The sequence below is a fragment of the Balaenoptera acutorostrata genome, chromosome 7 (assembly GCF_949987535.1).
Source record: "Balaenoptera acutorostrata chromosome 7, mBalAcu1.1, whole genome shotgun sequence".
NCBI lineage: Eukaryota > Metazoa > Chordata > Mammalia > Artiodactyla > Balaenopteridae > Balaenoptera > Balaenoptera acutorostrata.
This window is the reverse complement of record NC_080070.1, coordinates 66,559,066-66,575,160: the sequence shown is the minus strand read 5'-3', so window position 1 is coordinate 66,575,160 and position 16,095 is coordinate 66,559,066. Positions and strand designations below refer to the sequence as shown.

Below are 16,095 nucleotides of genomic sequence, written 5' to 3'. Positions count from 1 at the left end.
TCATGGGAAGTTTCAAAGATACACAAAAGTAGAGAGACTGTGGTAATGAATACTAGCTGTGTAGTCATCACTCACACAGCTTCAACAGATTTTAACATGCTGTCACTCTTGGTCATCTGCCACTCCTCATAGCCTTAAAGAGATTTTGCTGGAGTATTGTAAAGCAACTCCCAGGTAAGATATACATCATCCATAAATACCTAATATTTTTAAACATAGCAAGAGTATTATTATAACACTAAACAAAATTGAATAATTCATACCATGTCTAATATTCATACCACGTTTAATTTTCCCCCATTGACTCAAAAATGCCTGTTTACAATCAGTTTGTTCAAATCAGGGTTCATAAACGTCTCCACATTGCGTTTGGCTAGAATATTTCTTCAGTCACTTTTAATCTAACAATTTGAGCTCCCTTTCTCAGGGCATTTATTTGTTGAAGAAACTGGCTTTCTTGCTCATCTTTCCAACATTCCCTCAGTATTGATGGGCTGAGCTTGCCTAGCTTAATTTATAAGTAAGCCACAAAGTAGTCATATGAATGTCTCCTAGGTTTTCAGCCTGCTGGAAGCAGCCTGTCTGTGACACTTAACTTCTGTGCTTCATATAAATAAAATAAAATTTAAATAAAACAGATGGATATAATCAGCATAGAGTTAAAGATGGAATTTTACTTTAAAATAATTATTTTGATATATGCCGACCTCACTAAGAAGCTTTCATGGTCATTTTCATGGTAATTCATCCATAGGGCAGCATGGGTTTTGGCCCTTCTTCCTAACAAGGCCTCAGCCCAAAGAAAACTTGCATAATCATTATACACAAGATATGCATCCTGCACCTGTAAATACAAATACAATTGTCTGGGTATGTGTAGCTTTCTGGTGTGCAAGGAAACCATGCTTAGGATGACGCATCTTTTCTACAGTTAAAACCACCCTGGTTTCAGTGCCTTAAAAATGATTTTTAAGATTTATAAAGTTGAGAGACCAGATGGTTTCCTTTCCAAACATTTATGTTTTCTTCACCCTAATAGCAGGAAGTTCATTTCAGATTACATTCCTGTGTTTGAATTGTTGTGTTTCCTCCAAGTCAGAATAGAAACAAGTTGAGATGTGTGATAAACTTCAATATATTGTACAAATGGTACCGTTGCTACTTGTTTGGATCACACTGCATGAGTAATTCACTCAAGGTACTCTGTCTAAATGCTCAGGTAAGGGGAGTGACATGCTGAGTGGGTTTCTGAGTACAGATTTGGGAATTTTACACATCGTTTCTTTTCACCTACTTGAGATACTTTTTGAGATTTTACGTACTGCAGGTATATAGGCTTTAGATTTATGTAAATGGTATAGATTTGCACAGAAGAAATTAGTTTCTGGAATTGTATTGATAGTGGTTTTACTTTATTTTATTTTGGTTTTTTGGTGTCCCTTAATGTGACGATGGTTGGAGCAATTATGAAATAAAATTTATAACAGGGAACCTTAGAGAGAAAACCTTAATGGATAACTTAAGGCAATTTCATTTAGTTTAAAAGATTTATAGTCAAGTCTCTATTTCAGAGAACCAAATTGGAATGCTTAGATAAAAGTAGGCTTATTTCAAACAACATAAATTTAATTTTGTAGTGTGACCCTCTTCATAGCTTAGAGTTCTGATGGTCAAATTTCTTATTTTCCAAATTAGTCATTCTTGAGGTTCCTACATATTCTGATCAGTAAAAGCCTAATATTTTCCTCTTTATCCATCCTTCCTCTTGATCATCCTTGGGCAACTTTGCCCACAAACTATCAGAGCTTGCTGTGTATAAACTGTTTAAGCAAGTGTAGAGAGAATTGCAAAATCACGTCAGCTTATTAATATACTGCATTTTATGGATTCCTCCTATACCAATCCACAGATAACATTCTTCCAAGCTACATGGATGCTCTTTTTGGTCCACTCCTTGTACTCCAAGTTTAAGCTCCCCTTAGTTCATTCCTACATGCTCAGCCTTTGTTTCCCAAAGTTTGGCACAGTGCCAGGGTGATTGGGGTACCAAAGGACCTTCAGTTTTAGTCACAAGTCTCAGGCAAACATATCCTAGTGACTCGAATACTCAGGCTCATAGGCCTTAAGCTTGAATGTGCATAAGGAACATCTGAGCAACTTGAAAATAAATGCATTTTCCTTGACCTCACACCCAGAGATCTCATTCAGGAGCTCTGGAATGAATCTAAGAATCTTCAACTTTAATAGCATTCCAGGTGTTTCTGATGCCAGTGGAAATACAGTACCTGCTGCTGCGTGTTTGAATCATCAGGGAACTTTAAAAAGATGTTAATGCCTGGGACCCTGTCCTCAACCAATTAAATCAGAATGTTGGAGTCTAGCAAGGGCATAGACATTTTTCCAAAAACTATCCATGTGATTATCATCTGCAGCTTGATTTGAGAGCCTCTGCCTTACACTCGTCTGATAACCACAGTGCACCAGACAACTCCTCTCCCAAGTGGTGAGAGTCTCTTTGGAGCACTTAATATTTTTTCCTGTCATATAACCTTCCTAAAGGCTACTACAGTCCACTCAACCAGGTTTTCATATCTGTAAAATTCAGGGACCGCTGTCTAGTCATACAAATTGGCTCTTCCAATGTTGCGCATATTAAATGAAGAGATATCTATAGCTAAGAGATAGGTGAGTTTTCACCTACATTTGCACAATTATGTAACTTTTCCTACAGCAGTTGCGACAAGTTGTGTTCACCTGCACAGAGAAAGGCTTCCTTTGCTAAAACTGTTAAATCTTTTTACACACCCCATCACACAGTCCTATACTACTGGGTGTTAAGTTTTAGTGTACAGATCCAGAGAGTCTTGTCCAACCTGGGGCCCTGTGTGCCCTAACTGTAATTTAGGATCAAAATGCCAGGCTCCTTCATCTTAGTTTCATGATGATAGAATTCTGAGCAGGGCAGAGACCAGCTGCAGTGTCAGCCGAGACCACAAACCTGAAAGTGCCGTGTAAATCAGTCTGACTGGGCCATTTAAGCTAGTTCAATGAAGACTTAACTTCAGGACCGAGGTCTAAATGTTTCATCTGCTTCCTCAATAAAAAAAATGAAGTATTTCTAAAACCAACAGTGGGAAATGGCTGAGGGAGAAACAGGACTTAAACATCACTTGCTCTTTTTCATTAAGACCTGTTACCTTTAAGCAATTCTACATTTATGTTCAATACGTAATAAAACTATGACTTGGTTTAAAAAATTCCATAGAACAATGTCTTGGGGGAAATAATATATATAAGCCAAAATTATCTGACTGTTTTTGGAGAGTCCATATGTAATTGTTGGAAATGTCAATTATGATGTGATAGATTAAGATTGCTAAAAGTTTTTGTCTTCATTTTAAATTCATGGTTGTTCTTTGTGCGTGTGAAGAATTTGTACACACAGGGAAGTGGGAAATTTTGACACCGCCTCCTCCCATTAACCACTAACCACTTCAAAGCCATCACAACAAACTTTGAGCGTAATTTAAAAAACAAAATCATGCTTTCTATGCAAATGGAGCTTCATAAGTTTCATAAGTGTTCTCTCTCCACCCAAACCTTCCAACCAATTTGCTGTCATTAAGACCCTTCTGTATAGAAATCTCAGAGTGGACAACGGTATGAAAACAACTATTCAAGGTATGCAGTGTCTCCCAGCACCACCATGAATATGTTTAGTTCAACATAAACTATTATCAGAACCCATGTATTATTTATTTGTCTCTTAATTCATTTCTAAGTATATTCCACATGTGACGTGAAATCCTTAATAGCATCTAATAAAAACGGCTAAGTGTGTGTGTGTGTGTGTGTGTGTGTGTGTGTGTCTGAGGGTTATCTGTTATTTAAAAAATCCTATAGGATCAATTTAATGACTACCGTGATTACTAAAAACACTCCTACCAAATTTCTGCTGCAAATAAAGAATTAAAAGAGGACTCCTTTGACTGAGTAAGAAATGTTAGGTTAATTCCTAAATTACAGAGTGATTACAGACATTCAGATTCATGATTAACAGCTTTTTGCTTTTCTTTTAGCCATTACTTGTCGAAAGCAAGATGGTGGACAGACTGGTATCCATGAATGTCTCCGGTATGCAGGCCCCGTGCCAGCCCTCACCCAAGCCTGCCAGATCCCCTGCCAAGATGACTGTCAGTTTACCAGCTGGTCCAAGTTTTCTTCATGCAATGGAGACTGTGGTGCAGTTAGGACCAGAAAGCGCACCATTGTTGGTAAGAATAATTGGGATGCCAAAGCCAACACTTGTCAAGGCGGAAAAACACAGTAAAAAGTCAGGCCAAGATAGTTCTGACAATGTATTTGGAAAATGCACAGATATGCGTTATTATTGTTACACTAACACATAATACGGCAATGGATTCAGAGCCATATTTTGATGTAAGTTGGCAGTGACAGATGCATTATGTACCTTTAGTAGAAAGAAAAAGTAGCCTTGAAAACTGAACTCTGTCTCCCTATACAATACGCAGTAGATTAATTTTTGGTTTAAACATGTACCTTTGGTGGATTACCTACAGACAGTGAAGTACTTGGAGAAGAGTTTTTTAGGAATATGGGGAAAGGTTGCCACTTCACTTTCTTAAGCCATTCTCACTGTCACAGCCTCAGATTATCCTTCATATCCTGGAAGAGAAATATGGCATTAATTCTGTACCTGAAAACACATTTTAAAAGGTAGTCACAATGACAAAAAGCTGTAATATAACGAGCAGGAATAGGAGCCGTCATAATGAACTAAACTCTGATGCACTCAAAAATATTATCAGTGGCAAAAGAAACCTAAAAATATTGGTGCTAGTAGAGTATTCAGAATTTAAAGTTGTAAAATGATCCAGCTGTCATAATGAAGACTGTTGAAAATTATATAAGGCAGCTTATGAAAGTTAGAGATAAATATATGTAAAACATATGTAATTAGTTACATGCAGTATAATTTAAAGTATATAACATATATGACATAATATAAATTATGATCTAATTAAAACGATATTTTTCAGGCACATATTACTGTTATACTCAAGGTTTTTTATTTTGAAAGGGAATTTATTTAGATTTATATACAAACCATTTCTAATATTTTTATTGTGATATTAAATATCTTAATTTTGAATATTATTATTTACTACATTAATCACCAAGTATGTCAAAGTGATTATTTTTCAGAAATACTGAAAGATGCAAAATCACAATCAGAAAAGTAAATGCAAAAATCTCACTTTCTGAATCGTAATCCTGTATAACTAAGCCATCTATTCGGATTTAACAACAGAGTTACTTAACTGTGCATGTCAGTGCAGTGACTCTCTCTCTCCATTTCATATTTTTGCACATGTTATAAAGGAGAGAATTGTGCAGTTACCTCAAACTCCCCAGTCAGTGAAAGCACATGATCACTTGAGAGGATTTTAATCATTTTGAGGAGTGTAAAATTCAGCACAACAGTTAGTGCCTTATTCAAAATGGGCTATTTTTAAGTGAGAAAATAAGAGAAATTTCACTATGCAAAGCACCCAGTTCTAACAAAAGCCTACATAGAAAGCGCTACGGAGGGGCGAAAATAGCATTTATTTATAGGCTACGGTTAAAGATAAAGGAAGTTTAGGAAAGGAGAAAAACTTAGGGATGCTTGATATTAATGCTGATATTTTCCAACTTAATTTTCTCCACAGGAAAAAGTAAAAAGAAGGAAAAATGTAAAAATTCTCATTTGTACCCCCTGATTGAGACGCAGTATTGTCCCTGTGACAAGTATAATGCACAGCCTGTGGGGAACTGGTCAGACTGCATTTTGCCAGAGGGGAAAGTGGAAGTGTTGCTGGGAATGAAGGTACAAGGAGACATCAAGGAATGTGGTCAAGGATATCGTTACCAAGCAATGGCGTGCTACGATCAAAACGGCAGGCTCGTGGAGACATCCAGATGTAACAGCCATGGTAATCCAACTTTTCTTCACTGTTATACATTTGCTGTCCTTGGGGGTGGAGGTAAAATGCAAGTGTATCAGAATGGAGAGAAATGAAAGTTTACGGGAGTGTGTTCTAAATTGAGCATTAGGGGCACCACTCTGTATGTATTGATATATCATTTATATGTAACGGGACATTCGGTGGCACTTGTTGTCTAGAAGTTGGCAACTAGGTCCCAAAGTTGGTGATAAGGAAGCCTTACATGTAGGCAAAAATGGTGCCAGAAACCTCCCCTGGGGCAGGTCCAGAGTCTACTGAACAGGCTCAGCAATCCACACCAAGTCCGTGTACAGAAAAGGAGGGAGGAGAAGAGAAGATTGAATTTAATTTGAGAATAAAGTGTTAAACTAGACAGACTTTTAATAACCGAACTGGCAAGATTTGCGACGTGCCTAAGATTTCAAGTGGCAGAGGAGAAAGACGGAAAGCTGCAGTTGGTGAAAACTCAAGCATCTCGTTTATTCCTCATTAAGCTGAGATTGGCCCAAACAAACAAAACTAGAAAAAGGTACATACACTTCGGAAACTTTTGATTTCCAAACAAACAAACAAACAGAAAATCATAAAGAAGCTAAAATACTGTGACAGTAATTGAATTGCCCAAAGTTTATAAAGAGTGGTTTTGACCAGAGTATGCAGTGAACTCTTTGATTCTACATCATAATACAGTCAGCCTTAAGCAATATTTCTTCATTGTTTTATGTTAATGTGTCTGTCCTTTTATTGTGGAATGAGATCAGTTTACAGTGGGTCAGCCTGAATCATGGATGTCACATATTTGCAAACACTGGACACTGATTCCCCTCTCTTCACGGAGGTGACCTAACGAAGATAAGTTAAATTACTGGGAGAGAGGGATATGGTAGTTACCCTCCAACCTTGCTGAAGTAACTTCTGCTGTTGGAACAGTGCTCCTCCATTTTTATTATGTGGTTCAGAAAACAACATGAACTAATAGGACCATCTCACATATATAAACCATTATGGGGTATCATGGTGACACATTTATGGAATCTCTTAAATCTGTCCCCAAAACAGTTTCCCAAAACCCTGACTTTTATTTTTTTACCTTATCTCATAATTACTGTTTTATCAAAGTCTAGTGATATAAGCACCCATCATAAGAGTCCATTATGTTGAAGCTCTAGATATAAGTATTTTGCATGCATGCATTGCTATGTTTAAGATTATCCCATGCATTTAGAACAATAACTAAAAAGAGTTTAGTAAGCCTTGAAAAACTTCTGTAAGAGTAACTGAGTTTTTTATTCTCTATATCAAATAACATAGGTGCTATTAATTAGATACCAGGAAAAATGTAAATGCACTTCGCATTCTGAGCTGATATAATAATGTAGAATATCATAGTTAGAAGTGAAGATCACTTTAAAAATGTTTCTCCTGAAATGTAACATGTAAGTGTTTGCTCACATTTTTTTTTTTTTTTTTTTGGAGATAATAACATTTAATTCAAAAGAGGGTAAATGAATTGAAAGTATTCCAAGATCCATGTATTGCTCAAGAGGAGGGTAAGGATTTGATCAAATTCAGATTTGTGGAGTTAATTGTACATGCTTTAATTTCTAGGGAAACTACAAATAGGATAGGAACAGTATTAACAAGTTCAAAGGTGAAAAAGTAATTATAACCATATTTGGCTAATCTAACAAGACAAGAAAGGAGAGGAAGAGAAACAAGGAATAGATGGGACAAATAGCACAAACTAAGATGATAGAAATAAATCTCAGTAAGTCAGTAACTAAAATGATTAAAAGTGAAGAAAATTACGCCAGTGAAAAAATAAAGATTGTCAGACTAGATAAAAATAAAATCTAACATATACTGTCCATAAGGGAAACATCTAAAACATAAGTATACAGAAAGCATTAATATCTAAACATTAGCTAAAACAAGTTACATAAATATCAGATAAAATAAAATCTAAAGCAAAAAAAATTATTGTAGGTAAAGCAAGTCAATTATATAATAAAGGTTATTCTACCTGGAAGTCACACTAATCTTAAATATATATTGACCATATAATGTAGTCTAAATATAAATAATATGGAATTTGACAGAACTACAAGAAGAAATAGACAAACTGACAACTACAGTGGAAGATCTGAACACACATTTCTCAGTAATTGACAGACAATATTTGAATAAAATGATTAACAGAAGTGGACAAATATGGAAAGTGGACAAATATAGAACAGTTCACATAACACATGCTGAATGCATTTTCTCTTTAAAATCACAAAAACATTAACAAAAATAAGCAGATGGACCACAAACTAAGACTCAACAACAAATGTAAATGGATTGGACTCATGGAAAGTATGCTCTCTGACCATGAGAAAGCTAAGTTATAAATCAATATTTTAAAATATATGTTAAATTCCTAATGTAAATCAAGAAATACCTTTTTAAGTAAACTATGAATCAAAGGAGAAATTCTAATGGATATTAGAAAATAGTTTGAAGTCAGTAATAAAATACTACATATCAACACTTGTGCAATGCAGCTAAAGCAGTATTTAGAAAAAATTTATAGCCTTATGTACATAAGATAGACAAGAAGAAAGCCTGAAAAGTTAATGGGCTAAGCATCCATTTTAAGAAGTTACAAAAAGAAAAGCAATTTATACCCCAGGAAGGTGGAAGGCAAAAGTAAAAAAAAATAATGAAGTAAAAAAGTAACATAAAATAGAATGGAACAGTAAAGCCAATAGTTTCAACCTTGATAAAACTAACAAAATTGACAAAAGTGTGACATGGTTCATTAAGAAACAAACAAAGACACATAAAACCAATATGAAAAATGATAAAACAGGCATTATATCTGGGGCAGATAGTTAAAGATAACTATTGAAATCTATTTGAGTAGGCCACAGGGTGCTCAGACATTTGGCCAAACATTATTCGAGTGTGTTTGTGACTGTATTTTTGGATAAGATTAACATATAAATTGAGGGACTAAGTAAAGAAGATTGCTCTCCCCAATGTGAGTGGGCCTCATCTAATCAGTTGAAGACATGAATAGGTCACAAAGACTAACCCTCCAGAGAATCACTTCTTCTGATTGACTACTGAGCTGGGACATCAGTCTTTTCCTGCCTCTGGATTTGAACTGGAACTTTGGCTCTTCTTGGGTCTGAAAGCCTTCTGGCTTTTGGATTGGAACTTACACCATCAGCTCTCCTGGTTCCCAGGCCTTCAGATTTGACTGGAACTACATCATTGACTCTTTTGGGGCTCCAGCTTGTTGACTTCAGGTCTTGAGATTTCTTTTTTTTTTTTTTTTCCACACACACACACTGTATTTTATTTTTACAAGAGATAAATAGACTGACACCAAGCATTGTACATGGATGACCACAACAAAAGCAACAATGATTGCAATTACCAAACATGAAACACACTCATACTATGTCATAATATTGATATTCAGTCCAGTAATCCTCCACTGTAACAGCTCCTTTACTTTGCAGTGAAAATTGATTTGTATATTCTTTGCCTCTGAGTCCTTGTGGGATTTTTTTTTTTAATTCAGACAGAAAGTCACAAAAATTATACTGATCCTCATCAGTTCACTCAGTCCCATGTAATTAATTTTTTTTTTCATCTTGATCTTTTGTTAGCACTTTTATGAGTTCATCAGTTTTTCATTAGAGTTCTGAAAATGCTTATTCATTCAGTTCAGCAGTACAGTCAGTTACCAGAAACCTGTACTTGTCAGAGTCTTTTCCATGAATTTCTTGAAGATGAAACCCTTTTATAGGAACATATTTGCAAAATCATCAGAGTACACCCAGAACTGTCTGTAAATGACAAAAGACTTAAAAATGACCATGGTTAAAGATTTGATGAAAGTTCATAATAATGCAGTTGACAAGAAAATTAGTTATTTCTGAGATATACATTTTAAAGTAATAACTAGGATTATTACTTATAACATTATACCAGAACATATAAGATTTTTAGAAGTTTCCTGTAATGTCTGAAACATTTATATTAACATATTTCCATACATATTTCCATACAAATACAAATATAAGATTTTTAGAAATTTCATGTAATGTCTGAAACATTTATATTAACATATTTCCATACAAATACAAATATAAGATTTTTAGAAATTTCATGTAATGTCTGAAACATTTATATTAACATATTTCCATACAAATAACCCAATGAAAGTTTAGTATTAGTTGTTTTGTTTGTTTTTTTATACTGCAGGTTCTTATTAGGCATCAGTTTTATACACATCAGTGTATACATGTCGATCCCAATCGCCCAATTCAGCACACAACCATCCCCACCTCACCGCAGTTTTCCCCCCTTGGTGTCCATATGTCCATTCTCTACATCTGTGTCTCAACTTCTGCCCTGCAAAGCGGCTCATCTGTACCATTTTTCTAGGTTCCACATACATGCATTAATATACGATATTTGTTTTTCTCTTTCTGACTTACTTCACTCTGTATGACAGTCTCTAGATCCATCCACGTCTCAACAAATGACTCAATTTCGTTCCTTTTTAAGGCTGAGTAATATTCCATTGTATATATGTACCACAACTTCTTTATCCATTCATCTGTTGATGGGCATTTAGGTTGCTTCCATGACCTGGCTATTGTAAATAGTGCTGCAATGAACATTCGGGTGCATGTGTCTTTTTGAATTACGGTTTTCTCTGGGTATATGCCCAGTAGTGGGATTGCTGGGTCATATGGTAATTCTATTTTTAGTTTTTTAAGGAACCTCCATACTGTTCTCCATAGTGGCTGTATCAATTTACATTCCCACCAACAGTGCAAGAGGGTTCCCTTTTCTCCACACCCTCTCCAGCACTTGTTGTTTGTAGATTTTCTGATGATGCCCATTCTAACAGGAGTGAGGTGATACCTCATTGTAGTTTTGATTTGCATTTCTCTAATAATTAGTGATGTTGAGCATCTTTTCATGTGCTTCGTGGCTGTCTGTATGTCTTCTTTGGAGAAATGTCTATTTAGGTCTTCTGCCCATTTTTGGATTGGGGTGTTTGTTTCTTTGATATTGAGCTGAATGAGCTGTTTATATATTTTGGAGATTAATCCTTTGTCCGTTGATTCATTTGCAAATATTTTCTCCCATTCTGAGGGTTGTCTTTTGGTCTTGTTTATGGTTTCCTTTGCTGTGCAAAAGCTTTGAAGTTTCATTAGGTCCCACTTGTTTATTTTTGTTTTTATTTCCATTACTCTAGGAGGTGGATCAAAAAAGATCTTGCTGTGATTTATGTCAAAGAGTGTTCTTCCTATGTTTTCCTCTAAGAGTTTTATAGTGTCCAGTCTTATATTTAGGTCTCTAATCCATTTTGAGTTTATTTTTGTGTATGGTGTTAGGGAGTATTCTAATTTCATTCTTTTACATGTAGCTGTCCAGTTTTCCCAGCACCACTTATTGAAGAGACTGTCTTTTCTCCATTGTATATCTTTGCCTCCTTTGTCATAGATTAGTTGACCATAGGTGCGTGGGTTAATCTCTGGGCTTTCTATCTTGTTCCATTGATCTATGTTTCTGTTTTTGTGCCAGTACCATATTGTCTTGATTACTGTAGCTTTGTAGTATAGTCTGAAGTCAGGGAGTCTGATTCCTCCAGCTCCATTTTTTTGCCTCAAGACTGCTTTGGCTATTCGGGGTCTTTTGTGTCTCCATACAAATTTTAAGATGATTTGTTCTAGCTCTGTAAAAAATGCCATTGGTAATTTGATAGGGATTGCATTGAATCTGTAGATTGCTTTGGGTAGTATACTCATTTTCACAATGTTGATTCTTCCAATCCAAGAACATGGTATATCTCTCCATCTGTTGGTATCATCTTTAATTTCTTTCATCAGTGTCTTATAGTTTTCTGCATACAGGTCTTTTGTATCCCTAGGTAGGTTTATTCCTAGGTATTTTATTCTTTTTGTTGCAATGGTAAATGGGAGTGTTTCCATAATTTCTCTTTCAGATTTTTCATCATTAGTGTATAGGAATGCAAGAGATTTCTGTGCATTAATTTTGTAACCTGCAACTTTACCATATTCATTAATTAGCTCTAGCAGTTTTCTGGTGGCAGTTTTAGGATTCTCTATGTATAGTATCATGTCATCCGCAAACAGTGACAGTTTTACTTCTTCTTTTCCAATTTGTATTCCTTTTATTTCTTTGTCTTCTCTGATTGCCGTGGCTAGGACTTCCAGAACTATGTTGAATAATAGTGGTGAGAGTGGACATCCTTGTCTCGTTCCTGATCTTAGAGGAAATGCTTTCAGTTTTTCACCATTGAGAATGATGTTTGCTGTGGGTTTGTCATATATGGCCTTTATTATGTTGAGGTAGGTTCCCTCTATGCCCACTTTCTGGAGAGTTTTTATCATAAATGGGTGTTGAATTTTGTCAAAAGCTTTTTCTGCATCTATTGAGATGATCATATGGTTTTTATTCTTCAATTTGTTAATATGGTGTATCACATTGATTGATTTGCGTATATTGAAGAATCCTTGCATCCCTGGGATAAATCCCACTTGATCGTGGTGTATGATCCTTTTAATGTGTTGTTGGATTCTGTTTGCTAGTATTTTGTTGAGGATTTTTGCATCTATATTCATCAGTGATATTGGTCTGTAATTTTCTTTTTTTGTAGTGTCTTTGTCTGGTTTTGGTATCAGGGTGATGGTGGCCTCATAGAATGAGTTTGGGAGTGTTCCTTCCTCTGCAATTTTTTGGAAGAGTTTGAGAAGGATGGGTGTTAGCTCTTCTCTAAATGTTTGATAGAATTCACCTGTGAAGCCATCTGGTCCTGGACTTTTGTTTGTTGGAAGATTTTTAATCACAGTTTCAATTTCATTACTTGTGATTGGTCTGTTCATATTTTCTGTTTCTTCCTGATTCAGTCTTGGAAGGTTATACCTTTCTAAGAATTTGTCCATTTCTTCCAGGTTGTCCATTTTATTGGCATAAAGTTGCTTGTAGTAGTCTCTTAGGATGTTTTGTATTTCTGCGGTGTCTGTTGTAACTTCTCCTTTTTCATTTCTGATTTTATTGATTTGAGTCCTGTCCCTCTTTTTCTTGATGAGTCTGGCTAATGGCTTATCAATTTTGTTTATCTTCTCAAAGAACCAACTTTTAGTTTTATTGATCTTTGCTATTGTTTTCTTTGTTTCTATTTCATTTATTTCTGCTCTGATCTTTATGCTTTCTTTCCTTCTGCTAACTTTGGGTTTTGTTTGTTCTTCTTTCTCTAGTTTCTTTAGGTGTAAGGTTAGATTGTTTACTTGAGATTTTTCTTGTTTCTTTAGGTAGGCTTGTATAGCTATAAACTTCCCTCTTAGAACTGCTTTTGCTGCATCCCATAGGTTTTGGGTCGTCGTGTTTTCATTGTCATTTTTCTCTAGGTATTTTTTGATTTCCTGTTTGATTTCTTCAGTGATCTCTTGGTTATTTAGTAACGTATTGTTTAGCCTCCATGTGTTTGTCTTTTTTACGTTTTTTTCCCTGTAATTCATTTCTAATCTCATAGCATTGTGGTCAGAAAAGATGCTTGATATGATTTCAATTTTTTTAAATTTACTGAGGCTTGATTTGTGACCCAAGATGTGATCTATCCTGGAGAATGTTCCGTGCGCACTTGAGAAGAACGTGTAATCTGCTGTTTTTGGATGGAATGTCCTATATATATCAATTAAATCTATCTGGTCTATTGTGTCATTTAAAGCTTCTGTTTCCTTATTTATTTTCATTTTGGATGATCTGTCCATTGGTGTAAGTGAGGTGTTAAAGTCCCCCACTATTATTGTGTTACTGTCGATTTCCTCTTTTATAGCTGTTAGCAGTTGCCTTATGTATTGAGGTGCTCCTATGTTGGGTGCATATATATTTATAATTGTTATATCTTCTTCTTGGATTGATCCCTGGATCATTATGTAGTGTCCTTCCTTGTCTCTTGTAACATTCTTTATTTTAAAGTCTATTTTATCTGATATGAGTATAGCTACTCCAGCTTTCTTTTGAATTCCATTTGCATGGAATATCTTTTTCCATCCCCTCACTTTCAGTCTGTATGTGTCCCTAGGTCTGAAGTGGGTCTCTTGTAGACAGCATATATATGGGTCTTGTTTTTGTATCCATTCAGCCAGTCTATGTCTTTTGGTTGGGGCATTTAATCCATTCACGTTTAAGGTAATTATCGATATGTATGTTCCTATGACCATTTTCTTAATTGTTTTGGGTTTGTTTTTGTAGGTCCTTTTCTTCTCTTGTGTTTCCCACTTAGAGAAGTTCCTTTAGCATTTGTTGTAAAGCTGGTTTGGTGGTGCTGAATTCTCTTAGCTTTTGCTTGTCTGTAAAGCTTTTGATTTCTCCATCAAATCTAAATGAGATCCTTGCTGGGTAGAGTAATCTTGGTTGTAGGTTCTTCCCTTTCATCACTTTAAGTATATCATGCCACTCCCTTCTGGCTTGCAGAGTTTCTGCTGAGAAATCAGCTGTTAACCTTATGGGAGTTCCCTTGTATGTTATTTGTCGTTTTTCCCTTGCTGCTTTCAGTAATTTTTCTTTGTCTTTAATTTTTGCCACTTTGATTACTATGTGTCTCGGTGTGTTTCTCCTTGGGTTTATTCTGTATGGGACTCTCTGCGCTTCCTGGACTTGGGTGGCTATTTCCTTTCCCATATTAGGGAAGTTTTCAACTATAATCTCTTCAAATATTTTCTCTGGTCCTTTCTCTCTCTCTTCTCCTTCTGGGACCCCTATAATGCGAATGTTGTTGCGTTTAATGTTGTCCCAGAGGTCTCTTAGGCTGTCTTCATTTCTTTTCATTCTTTTTTCTTTAGTCTGTTCCGCAGCAGTGAATTCCACCATTCTGTCTTCCAGGTCACTTATCCGTTCTTCTGCCTCAGTTATTCTGCTATTGATTCCTTCTAGTGTAGTTTTCATTTCAGTTATTGTATTGGTCATCTCTGTTTGTTTGTTCTTTAATTCTTCTAGGTCTTTGTTAATCATTTCTTGCATCTTCTCAATCTTTGCCTCCATTCTTATTCCGAGGTCCTGGATCATCTTCACTATCATTATTCTGAATTCTTTTTCTGGAAGGTTGCCTATCTCCACTTCATTTAGTTGTTTTTCTGGGGTTTTTTTCTTGTTCCTTCATCTGGTACATAGCCCTCTGCCTTTTCATCTTCTCTGTCTTTCTGTAACTGTGGTTTTTGGTCCACAGGCTGCAGGATTGTAGTTTTTCTTGCTTCTGTTGTCTGCCCTCTGGTGGTTGAGGCTATCTAAGAGGCTTGATGGGAGGCTCTGGTGGTGGGTAGAGCTGACTGTTGCTGTGGCGGTCAGAGCTCAGTAAAACCTTAATCCACTTGACTGTTGATGGGTGGGGCTGGGTTCCCTCCCTGTTGCTGTGGCGGTCAGAGCTCAGTAAAACTTTAATCCACTTGACTGTTGATGGGTGGGGCTGGGTTCCCTCCCTGTTGGTTGTTTTGCCTGAGGCAACCCAACACTGGAGCCTACCCGTGCTCTTTGGTGGGGTTAATGGCAGACTCTGGGAGGGCTCACGCCAAGGAGAACTTCCCAGGACCTCTGCTGCCAGTGTCCTTATCCCCACGGTGAAACAGCGCCACCACTTGCCTCTGCAGGAGACCCCCCAACACCAGCAGGTACGTCTGGTTCAGTCTCCCCCAGGGTCACTGCTCCTTCCCCTGGGTCCCGATGCACACATTACTTTGTGTGTGTCCTCCAAGAGTGGGGTCTCTGTTTCCCCCAGTCCTGTCACAGTCCTGCAATCAATTCCCACTAGACTTCAAAGTCTGATTCTCTAGGAATTCCTCCTCCCGTTGCCGGACCCCCAGGTTGGGGAGCCTGACGTGGGGCTCAGAAGCTTCACTCCAGTGGGTGGACTTCTGTGGTATAAGTGTTCGCCAGTCTGTGAGTCACCCACCCAGCAGTTATGGGATTTGATTTTACTCTGAATGTGCCCCTCCTACCGTCTCACTGTGGCTTCTCCTCTGTCCTTGGACGTGGGGTATCCTCCTTGGTGAAGTCC

At 36.6% G+C, this 16,095-nt stretch overlaps 1 protein-coding gene across 1 annotated transcript in view; it reads left to right on the top strand.

The window, feature by feature from the left end:
* Nucleotides 1–16,095, top strand: part of THSD7A (thrombospondin type 1 domain containing 7A) — a 487,237-nt gene that overhangs the window by 405,545 nt on the left and 65,597 nt on the right. Inside the window, exons 12-13 of the mRNA XM_007191805.3 lie at nt 4,080–4,274; nt 5,733–5,996. Of these exons, the coding sequence (XP_007191867.3) occupies nt 4,080–4,274; nt 5,733–5,996 (459 nt within the window). The remainder of the gene's footprint in view (nt 1–4,079; nt 4,275–5,732; nt 5,997–16,095) is intronic.